At 34.9% G+C, this 12,687-nt stretch overlaps 1 protein-coding gene across 26 annotated transcripts in view; it reads right to left on the bottom strand.

Annotated features, from left to right (window-relative positions):
* Nucleotides 1-4,391: 4,391 nt before the first annotated feature.
* The window catches only part of LOC127847129 (cytosolic 5'-nucleotidase 3A-like), a 52,554-nt gene continuing 44,258 nt past the window's right edge, over nucleotides 4,392-12,687 (bottom strand). For all 26 annotated transcript variants that reach the window (XM_052378762.1, XM_052378766.1, XM_052378773.1 and 23 more), the window contains 2 exons: nucleotides 6,382-6,582; nucleotides 4,392-6,088 (listed from right to left, as the gene is read on the bottom strand). In XM_052378762.1, the coding sequence (XP_052234722.1) occupies nucleotides 5,978-6,088; nucleotides 6,382-6,582 (312 nt within the window). In that variant the 3' untranslated portion in view covers nucleotides 4,392-5,977. The remainder of the gene's footprint in view (nucleotides 6,089-6,381; nucleotides 6,583-12,687) is intronic.

The following is a 12,687-nucleotide window of genomic DNA, read 5'->3' as shown; positions in this document are numbered from 1 at the left end:
ATTGCGTCGTCACTATGAAGCCCCATCTCGGCCTAAATGTGATATATGCAGTATGCATGAATGGCGGATTGAGTCATTTGAAATGTTCTTACGGATTCATCAAATGCGCACCTACAATTGACCGGTATGCACATACAGACCCGTGTAGGTGTGCCACTCACGAATCTGTGACGACAGTTCGAATCTCAATTTTTATGCTATTCATATATTCCGGCTTCCATGTAAACAAGCACACAAACTGCACGAAAACCGTTTAAGATTGCCACAGCAGGCGTTGCCCCCAGAAGTGACTTACTCAAGAGCGCATCAGCATAGTCTCCCGACACTCGGCTCTGCCGACAATACAATCAATATCATCATCATCATACTTCAACATCATAGTATCTCTTTGATGGTTGTAATCATCTTCAGAAAGAAGCAACTTCAACCTGTGTAAAATGGTTGCACTTAAGCTAAATGTACAAGCCTATCTAACACATCCCATGACAGCCATATTTTTCAACAGACCAGAACCATTTTCAATTGAGATATCATATGAGCAAACAATCTGAATAAGTTTTAAGATGTTTAGGCAAAAAATGTGACTCCAAGAGTTAACTCTTTCAATAAAGCCATATAAGGAAAAACTTCCCCGTCCCTGGTGGCCATGTTTTTCAACAGTCTAGAACCATTTCTGGACTTGGCCAAGATATCATTAGAACAAATCATCTGAGCAAGTTTTAGGATGATTTAATAGAAAATGTGACTACTTGGGTGTTAATATGCTTTTTCTGTAATTTGACCAAGTGACCTAGTTGTTTACTTCAAATGTCCCAGTTTCAAACTCGGCTGAACTCGGCTGAAATATCATAAGGACAGATGTTCTGACTAGGTTTCATGAAGATTGGACTATAAATTTGACTTGAAGAGAGTGAACAAGGTTTCATTACAGCCATATATGGAAAACTGCCTTGCTCTCTGGTGTCAATTTTTCAGTGGCGCTGAATCATTAATTTACTAAGAAATGACTCAGAAATCATTAGAACAAAATTGTTCTCACCAAGTTTGATGAAGATTGGACTAAAAATGTGACTTCTAGAGTGTTAACAAGGTTTTACTATAGCCATATAAGGAAGACAGTCTGCCGGCCCTGGTGGCCATGTTTTTCAACAACACCTGACATTGGCCTGGATGTACTAAGAACAAATATTCTGACTAAGTTTTTAGAACAAATATTCTGACTAAGTTTCATGAAGATTTGACTAAAAATGTAACTTCTAGCCTGTTAACAAGCCTTTTCTTTAATTTGACCTGTTTTTTACCTCACATAACCAAGTTTCTAACTGGGCTAAGATACCATTGGGACAAAGTTCTTGACCAAGTTTCATGAAGATGGGGCAATAAATGTTGCCTCTAGAGTGTTACAAAGATAAATTTTGAGGACACATATTGCCTTACAAAAGGCGATAATAGAAGCTCACCATGAACACAATGTGCTCAGGTGAAATAAAATGGCTAAAAAATGGCACATTACTCAGAAATGTTTGGATTACTAGGCACAACAAAAGGTCTCATGCTCATCTACTGGTGACACTTTTCAAGTTTGATTTCAATTGCTTAAAAAATTTAGAAGTGAGTTTCTTTCACATAACATGTTATGCGGACCGACAGACAAACAGAAAAACAAACACAATACAAGCAAATTTGATAAATTGATATTCCCTGCCATATATTTTTTTATGGATACAATTTTCAAGCTTGCAATGCAAAACTCTGAACACAACTAATTATAAAATCATTCATTGATACACTTTAAGTAAGAATTAAAGGTTTCATGAAACCTATACAAGCAGTTTAAAAAGGGCAATATAAGCCTGGTTTTCTTTTTTGAAAGACTCACATGCGGATTGATGAACATGGCAATAACCATAAAACAACAAAGTGTAGGGTTATTGTTTTTATGCATCACAATTCTTATTATGGATATCTAACAGTGAAATAAAGCAATACAATTAATTATTCAATGAAAGATTACAGTTATCAATTCTCATTACTGTATGTAACTTCCAAACAAACATGCTGAATGTTTTTTTTTCCCTCAGAACAAAGTTTAAACATTACTAAAGCATAGATAATTTTATTCCAAATTAGAAGTTTATTACATGTGTTACGCAAAAATAAATTGTTAATTTATTTTATTGTTATAATAATGATAATGGGAGTCTTTGATCAGAAACTTGTCAAATTAATTATGCAAACCATAAAACCTACAACAAAGTACAAGTTAACCAGTTTAAGTATATGCTAAAGAACATGATCATTTTACATTTTCAAGCAAAAACTAAAATACACACAAATTGTATTGTTTTTATTTAATTTAGTGTGTTTTGTTGGTTTAAAAATATTTATTGCAGGTAATATTTGTGATAGTTAACACATATACCATACAATTGTAGGATTGGAGCGCAGCTAGTAGAGCTCATTTCCTCGATAAATAGAGAATATCAGGTTACTGCCATATCATTGTGTAGCATATCAGGTGAGGCTTTGAAGATCCTGTTTTTCTGTTCATTATTGCATAATTCAACCTATAATGCCCTCTGGTTGGGTGCAGAAACTTGGCAAAAGGAGGGCTTGAATGGGAGAAATTGTGTATTAACAAGGTGATTCACGTGCCGTTCAAGCCCTGTTGTGTTTTTCATATTCATAAACTGGTCCACGCGCAGTTACTTCCCTTAAGTCTTCTTTAAGTTCTTCATAGTGGATTCAATTAAGTTATATGAACTTTCTTAATTACTCCAGCCTTTGACGACTTTCCAAGCATTAATGGGGAACTGAATAAGCACCAGTTTTCTAATGCATGCAGGGATAAAGGCAATGACTATTTCAATCCACTTTTCAAATTATACCATCTGCACTCTCTTGACAACAGCTTTATTTATTGGCAACGTCAATGAAGTTAAGGTTATTTACTCAATACTTTCAAAAGACTATGCTGTAAATGTGTCTATGTACCTTCAACGTTCCTGCTGTATGCTTGAAATACTTCAGTGACAATATGTTGGCAGTAGGCCTATTAATTTTTAGAAAATTTAGTTGGAACGAAATAAGACAGACCTGTACGAAAGAAACATCTATGAAAACAATGACTTATTCTGAAGATATATTTATCCGTCACGACCAGTAAATTTCAAAATAATTCCCCATTTCTTACTTTGCACGGCTGCATTTAAACTTTGAAAACTGCCTCCGGTAAAGCCTCGTCATTTCTGATGATGACCGAGTGAGGCATATGTAAAACACAACCTTGAAGTGTATGACATCATATAAGATAATCAAATTATTTTGTTGATGTCGAATGAACAAGACATATTGTCTTCAATGTTATTTTAATTTATTTTGGTATTTGTGATTTGTTTATGCCATTATAGCGAAAATACACATTTTCTGGGACATGATCATCTGCGGGCGCTCTCAAAATTTGTTCTTGCCCTCGTGCTGCGCACTCGAGCAGGAGCAGATTTTTTGAGAGCCCACAGGAGATCATGCCCACGAAAACGTGTATTTTCCCTTTATTGTACCTCCCCATTTATAAAAGATGTCATGAACACTTGCACTTGATATTTGTAAAATAAGTTTTTTGCTGTTTTTATTGCTTTTTGTGTCTCAAATATATCACATCTTGGTATCAAATTGTTTGTTTTGTTGAAGACGAGTCTATTTTACCAAAAACGATGATTTTATAGTTGATTGTAAGTAATATGAACTACCTCCAAACATTGACAGTTAATGTGATATAAAAAATATATCAGGTGGAGTTGTATCAGGCAGCGTTTTATCAGGCAGATTTCAATGTAGTTGTATTACAAAACAGTTGCATACATAAGAACGGTCATTTCAAATTAACTATACTGAAATGACTACAAGATAAATGTAAGTAAAACCATATTTTATAGATTGTAATATAAAAATATCAGAATTGTAAGGTTTACAGAAAAGGAAGCAACAGGTTAAACTACCAAAAGATCAGTAAACTGGTTGCATATTCTAGTAAAGGTTAACCTGAAACTTTGTAACAATGAATGTTTATGGAATGAATCATTAGAAATTAATTTCTAGCACACAACATACTGCCCATAAATATAATTGCCACCTAAAACAACATGTCTTGATGACAGGAATAAATTACGTGTCACTTAACAAGGCAATAAAGCCAAACTCCAGTAACTATGTTGTTACAAACAAGGATGTGCCTTGATAATTTGCCCATTCTTTTTTTATTCACAAACAATTAACTTGGAATCTGGGCATTGTTAACTGTAATTAAAGCTTTGGTAAGATTCGATGCTTTGCTTACCTATAACCATTGTTGATTGCTTGCAAAACTACAGTAAGAAGCAAAAATATAGATATATAAATTAATCTTTATTGAAATTAACATCATAATTGCTTCATCAGAATTTTGTCTTATAAACATCTTCAACAAAGGTGGAATATTAAAATAATTCAATATCAACAAGAGATTGCCAAGCAATATGGTCCCCTACCGGTGAAACTCCACCATTGTCAGATTTTTTTGATTTGTTGCCATAGCAACCAGAATTTTTGACGTAGGCACAAAATAAAATGACGTGCATAATCTCCATATTGCCATCTATCCATTTTTCAAGTTTAATGAAAAAATATTAAGAACTTTTAAAGTTATCGCAAGATCCAGAAAAGTGTGACGGACTGACTAGCTGACAGACAGACTGACAGACACACGGAGTGCAAACCATAAGTCCCTTCCGGTTTCACCGGTAGGGGACAATAAAACATTCATAAAGAAATTTATATAACTTGTTTTAAAATTAATTTTTACAACTGAAGATTGCAACAGAATCAAACAAGAGGGCTTGAAAAGCAAAAAGTCGCTAACCTGAGATACAAAGGAACTGACTTACTCAGTACAGCCCAAAGATATCATTATAACAAAAGATTGGAAAATGAATGTAACTTATAGAGTGATAACAAGGTTTTACTATAGCCATATAAAGATAAAATACCCGACCCCTGGCGGCCATGGTTTTCGCCAAGCTGGAACCATTTTCAAACTCTTCCCAGATACCATTGAGACAAATCTTCTGACCAAGTTTCATTTAGATCAGACAATAAATGTGGCCTCTACAGTGTTAACAAGGTTTTACAAAAGCAATATATAGCCATATAAGGAAAATGCCCCGCCCCATTGCGGCCATGTTTTTCAAGCTACCGGAACCATTTTTGAACTCGTTCAAGATATCTTTAATACAGTTAAAAAGTTTTTACTAAAGCCATATAAGGAAAAATGCCCCACCGCCCGGTGACCATGTTTTTCAACCAACCAAAACCATTTTTGAACTCGTCCATGATATCGTTGAGACAAATCTTCTGACCAAATTTCATGAAGATTGTACAATAAATGTGGCCTCTATAGTGTTAACAAGGCAAATGTTAACGCCGCACAACGCACTATGGACAAAAAGCGATCACATAAGATCACCATGAGCACATTGTGTTCAAGTGAGCTAAAAAACACGAACAAAGCACCTAATATTATCGTTCTGCTGATAAAATATTAAAAGATATATTGTTTTTTAAAGCAATATAATCACAAGACTACCAAGGGTTTCCAATCTTGCACACAGCGGACAGAAACTGTGATTGGTAGTGAGAAAACATTCCTCATATCAGGTCATAAACGCCCTGCTAATAAAGGCTGTAGGAACACATTCATCTAATCACATCACACATACACCTTGATAACTAAGACTGTGGGGACATCCACCATGGACAGGGTGCCACCAATTCATAGCAAAGTTCTGATTAAAATAAGTTGCAATTTTGTGCACCTAATTTGGAAATAAAATACTGGTTAACAACTGATTTTGACTAAGAAGATTACAGAGTGCTGTTTTTTCCATTAAATTTTAATGTGTCTGTGACAGTTTTTAAAAAAGACTATTCCAGTCTGTGGACTTTATACAGAGGCCAAGATGTTTGAAACAATATTGTTTACAATGTCCATTGTTTCATCTTCACATATCACGATGTCGTACTTGCTAATGTACAGCGCTAGGCTTTCAGTCACCTGTGGAAGAGAACACAGAATATACTTGTATGTGGTTTAACAAGTTATTGTACTTTTCTAAGGTTAACTCCACTTAACATCAGCTAAATAATGTTTATTTATCAATCTGATATTTTTTTTATTATTTTTTTTTTCAAGATGGCTAAATTTCATTTCTCATAAATTTTGTTTCTCATGACCTATTGACCTATATCTAAAAATGAAAAGAAGATGTCTCTGGTTAGTTATGTCTCAACCAACACAACTCTCCGTGGTGTTAAGGAGTCAGTTAAGTCTCAACCAACACAACTCACCCTGGTGTTAAGGAACCCTATGGTCAGTTTGGCCTCAAGAGATTCGGCTCCGTTGGCCATCTGCAGGTCTCCCAGTGAGTCGCCCATCAGGAGGAGGTTGGTGCGATGGCTGAGGTTGGGGAAGTAGTCCGAGTCATGCACAGCATTTTCATTCTTGTTGTACACGTGAATGATATCACTTTTGAAGCCTATCAACGTGCCCTGATATGATAAAATAAATGACAAAAGCTTTTGAAAGAAGTGATGAATGACCCAAGACTTCATTTGTCGTGATATGTACTAAGAAGTAATACTTATTTTTATAGAAATTGTAAGCTAAACAAGAAACGTTTTTGAGTACACTGACATCCCTGCTATATGTCACTGGTCACAGAATAATACAATTTGATAAGTTAATAAGCAAAGGAAAATAAGTTTTAAATGTCACAGCATTTTGTCAATCAGATAACAGTCTAGTGACAGATCAATGGTTTAGATGATGATTTTTAATGCAAATGAAATTTTATAGATGTGTTGCTTGTTTATTATGACATTATTTTCATGTACATAATAGTTGTAATATTTTTATAATTGTACAAGGCCATGATTGTATCCCATTAATTTTCATCAATGTTTGAAACAGATTGGTCTAGAGGCAATTTATGTTGCACACACGATTTGTAGGACAAACCTTTGAAAATGCAACAAAAAATCTGGGACGAATATCAATTATATAATGCATTAATATTTTTTTTAACAGACTTTGTGATGCAATCCAATGCCCTGTGGCTGAATGGATTTGCAAAAAGAGTTCTGGCGAGGTTTCAAAAAGGTGGGACTTACGTCTCACATCTCATGAAAACTTGGAGACATTTTGTATATTTTTGAAACACAAACTAATAATCTTGAAATTATTGTCTTTCAACTAATTTTTGTACTCTTTTGTGTATACAAGAGGGCCTGAAAGGCTCAAAGTCACTCACCTGAGATAGCAAGATATTATTGGGACAAATCTTCTGGCCAAGTTTTAGGATGATTTAATAGAAAATGTGACTCCTTGGGTGTTAATATGCTTTTTCTGTATAACAAGGCGATGTCGCACAACGGACAATGTACGACTCACGACGAACAAAAGGCGATCACAAAAGCTCACCATGAGCACTTTGTGCTCAGGTGAGATAAAAACAAATTAGAAACAGTATACAGCTCTATCATATTTCACAATCATACACAAGCCAACTGTACTCTTAGCTTAACATTTAAAGGGACCTTTTCACAGATTTTGGCATGTATTGAAGTTTGTCATTAAATGCTTTATATTGATAAACATTGGATCTAAAAAGCTTCAGTGAAAAAACAAGCATAAAATTCAAGAAAGAAAAAAGGCTCAACTGGGCTCAAACTGCTGACCCCTGGAGTAAAAGTCTAATGCTTAGACCACTCGGCCATCTGTGCTCATACAATAAGTGATGTATTTTATACTTAATATAAGCAATCCTTGTTGTGTCACAAAATATAACAACAACAACAGAACTCTCCAAATTATTCAATCGTTTTGGGTTTCAATGCTTTATAATTTTCAGGTTTTTAAATCATCAAAAGATGCCTATTATGGATATTTTAGAGCATGATAAATGTTCAGTATTACTGTTTTCTCACACATATTATAACGACCACAAAAATTTCCAAATCTAAAAACTTGAAAAGGTCCCTTTTAATACAAATGTAGGAAGTTCTTCTGCACTTTCTTTCAGATTCTTGGGTTAAGTTTTCCATTAATCAACATCCCAAATTGTTACCAACAAGAAAATTTATAAATATGGCTGCAGATAGCATGAAACTAATTTTATTTTTTATCATTTACCTATGGCATGGTTTGTTCTTTTGCAAAGAGATATTCTTGGTACCATAGATTTGCAAATTTTTCCATGACAAACATTGAACAAACAACAACATTTTGCAAAACATAGATGATACTCTTAAAAATGAAGATATATCTAAATTGCATTAGGTTATCAATTTGCTTAGATTATATCACCACATTGTATTCAACCTATCAGACAGCAGATCTAAATCAAAACTTTGATTTGTCCTATGTATGTTTTTGAGAAATCAAAAGATAATTGTCACTGTATACAGTTGTTATGCATGTAACAGCATATGATGGTGTAATTGGGATAGTTTAATGGTACTGTTCAAATGATGCTTGTCTTGACATACAAGACGTACATAGTTTTTTAAATGCATTTTTACAGAAAAACAAAACAAGAACAACAAAGGCATAAATGATATTAAATATTGAGCTGCAAATATTCCTAAAAACTTTTCATGATATACTTGATGATCATGGTCATTTCTTTAAAAATTTGCAATGCATGCATTTATTGAAATTACTTGTATTTAAATGGACTTAAATAAAGTAGCAACCCCACTTATTTTTAAGATATTATTTTTTGTATTTGCAAAGACAATACAAAGAGCTTTATAAATTTTTATTGTCAAAATATCTCATCTAGGACCAAAGTCATGGTTTTAAGTTATAGAAAAAATCTTATTTTGGTGAAATTTTTCTCTATATTTTAATAGGCAAAAGTAATGACAGTTTTCAGACCCGAATCGTTTCTTTAATATACTATTTCTTTCATCACTTCTGTTTGGTTCCAAGTATTTTAAGGAAATTTGGTGTCCTTATAGATATTTTCATTAGGAATCAAAAAAATCTTATTAGAATAGAGGCAACATCCATATGTAAGCAAAACAAAACATGAAATCAGTTGTTGTTTGTTAATTTCTGACCTGTTTTCTTCATAACAATTTCTGCATGAACAAAAACAAAAAACAATAATTCCTATAAAACAACAATTCATGACAATATATACATGTAAGTACAGCATACAATTTTAATAAAAAATTAAACAAATCAATGCTTTATCGTTATAAAATAATCTTTTATTTCAAGTCAAAAGTTCATTTGGACTCACTTTTTTTACTACACTTGTTAATAAAATTACACCGATCTGTAACAATTAATAAAAAAAAATTGTCATATCTTTCACTGTCTTTAATTGACCTCTGTCTTCCCAACAATTCCCACGTCTAACACAAAGTCGGCATTGACATCTTGGATTTCATCCCTCGTTGGCCACATAAAGAAACCTTTTCGCTGACAGGGAATCCTGAACTTTAATTTCAATACTTTCTGGTCAGTATCAATTTTCTCCACACATTTCGGATACTATCTTGGTATGCAACAATAAAATATCCGCCTGTTTTTACTACACTTAAGTCTGGTTGGTTAAAGCCTGTCTATTAACAGAACATGTCTCTTTCTTCCTCTAAACACTCATCGCGTTGTCATGAACTTTTTCTATTTTAGCTTTCGTTTTGTTTTCATCTTCCCTAGTTTTTTCCTAGTCTCGGTGCTTTTGCCTCAATGTTTTCGCCCCTTTGCTTGCTTTCTTCCATAACACCATTCCGTCCATTCACTCTCACTTTTTAAAACCATTTCTGTTCCTTTTTAGCAACTGAACTGAAGAATGGTGATGCAAACAGGCATTCGGCCTTCGTCACTGGCTACTGTCTAAGTCATCAAAATGGTGTTCACATCCCAAATTGGTGACATGCGCACATTTGGTGGCCTGCAATGCTTTCTCATCTGCAGGGCTGCTGAATTGTCCCCCTGGAAGAAAGTCAACTAACTGATTCTCAATTGTTTCTTTCATTGACATAGCCATTGTCTGAATCACTGTCATAAGAAGGGTATTCTTCTTTTCAGTAGATTTAATTTGCTGATAAAATCTTTAATCAAAAACAGAACTATAAAACTCCTCCAAATGCCAAGACAAGTCATCAGTAACTGTTAGCAGTTCTTGTTTTTTACAAATGTTTCAAATGCACTCTTGCAACTTCTGGGTGTAGGGATAAAGTTCCAAGTATGCGATCTTACCAGATGTAACAAGGTACCAATAAGGACCCGTTATTTTCACATAAACCAAACCCAAAGCTATTTGCATGGTTACTTTTTCCTTGAAATTCAAGGCAACTTTAACTGCCTGAAGTTTGCGGTTTTGCTGGCCCACCGTCTTGAATTGATATAGATGATGAGCACACAACATAGTATTTGGCATGATTTGTTTTAATATAAAATTGAATAAAACCTATTGGAATATTCTCTACAAAACATGTTGAAAGGAGAATTCGTGAAAAATTTTCGAAATCATTTAATACTTATAATTCCATTTCATAAACCCTACAAAAACTAAAACAAAAAGAGATATGTTTGTCAGAAACACAATGCCCCCTACTGGGCCTCTTTGATTTTTTACCTTTGACCTTGAAGGATGACCTTGACCTTTCACCACTCAAAATGTGCAGCTCCATGAGATACACATGCATGTCAAATATCAAGATGCAATGTGAAGAGACATAGAAGTTATGAGGATTTTTCGAAACCTAAATGCGAAACCTAAATGCAAAGTGTGACGGAAGGACGGAAATGCAAAGTGTGACAGCAGGACGGAAAGTCCGATCACTATATGACCTCCTTTGGGGGCATAAAAATTACAATAATGTGGTAAGTTTAAAATTTTAAATAAAATACAGGTGTACAGGTCCATTAAAATACCTCTTCCAGAACAGTATGCTTTCCATCTATTGCGTAGACCTAGATGGTTACATGTAGGTCCAAAGCTGTCAGCTGTAGTTCTGACCACACACTAGATGATGGTACCAGCTTTTGACCAGAACTTAAAGGTTGGTAGCATGTCACGACCAAGCGGTGCGTTATCTTGAACAATCTGTTATTCCAGTGACTTCATGTCATCACATATGTTCTGTTGACATTTCAACCATGTAATGTTGAGTAACATTCTTTTGGACTGAGCTGTTTCTCTTGCTTCTCTGGTAAATCCCAAGCTGTCTATTTCACCAGAATCAAGGGTCACTGATGTGTCCAAAAGATTTTTTTTTCAGGTTGTCTCATCTCAACTTAATCCCCAATATATAAAAATGTGGAAACAAAAATGCATAGACTTTAAGGACTATTTTCTCAGTGTAGGGTCATTGTATGCCAATTTTGAATGAATCAATGAATTTGTCATTCATTCTTGAATCAGATTTTACCTAACTTTTTAAAATTCATGAGCAGAAGTAAGCGCGCATTTTGTAAATTAATACAGGGGTCACATGGAGTCCGCAGAAAAAAGCAATTCATGCAAAGCATCATTTTGTAGATAATTTATTGCTTTTTCAAACAGTTTTTATTTCATTCCGATTGGTTGATAGGTATTTATTTTATCAATATTTTAACAACATTGGTGTCAGAACTTCAGATTTTCATGTTGATAACTGATCACGATCTGGCTGATACTGGGGTTGCTAAATAAAGGAACAAGTAACAGACAAAACTAAATTTCAGGTCAGAGTTATACCACAGCTAAAGTCAGAGTTATACAAAAGCTGTCAGAGTTATACCACAGCTGAGGTCAGAGTTATACCACAGCTGTCAAGAGTTATACCACAGCTGTCCAAGTTATACCACAGCTGAGGTCAGAGTTATACCATAGCTGTCAGAGTTATACCACAGCTGAGGTCAGAGTTATACCACAGCTGTCAGCATTATACCACAGATGTCAGCGTTATACCACAGCTGTCAGAGTTATACCACAGCTGTCAGTTATACCACAGCTGAGGTCAGAGTTATAGCACAGCTATCAAGTGTTATACCACAGCCTGCTGAGTTATAGCACAGCTGAGGTCAGAGTTATACCACAGCTGTCAAGAGTTATACCACAGCTGTCAAGAGTTATACCACAGCCTTCTGAGTTATACCACAGCTGAGGTCAGAGTTATACCACAGCTGTCAGAGTTATACTACAGCTGAGGTCAGAGTTATACCACAGCTGTCAGCGTTATACCACAGCTGTCAGAGTTATACCACAGCTGTCAGTTATACCACAGCTGAGGTCAGAGTTATACCACAGCTATCCAAGTTATAGCACAGCTGACGTCAGAGTTATTCCACATCTGTCAGAGTTATACCACAGCTGACGTCAGAGTTATACCACAGCTGTCTGAGTTATACCACATCTGAGGTCAGAGTTATTTCACAGCTGTCAGAGTTATACCACAGCTGGAGTCAGAGTATTTCCACAGCTCTCAGAGTTATACCACAGCTGAGGTCAGAGTTATTCCACAGCTGTCCAAGTTATAGCACAGCTGAGGTCGGAGTTATTCCACAGCTGTCAGAGTTATACCACAGCTGAGGTCAGAGTTATACCAGAGTTGTCAGAGTTATACCACAGCTGAGGTCAGAGTTATACCACAGCT

This window comes from Dreissena polymorpha, chromosome 10 (genome assembly GCF_020536995.1).
Source record: "Dreissena polymorpha isolate Duluth1 chromosome 10, UMN_Dpol_1.0, whole genome shotgun sequence".
In the NCBI taxonomy this organism is placed as follows: domain Eukaryota; kingdom Metazoa; phylum Mollusca; class Bivalvia; order Myida; family Dreissenidae; genus Dreissena; species Dreissena polymorpha.
This window is presented reverse-complemented; position numbering and strand designations above follow the sequence as displayed.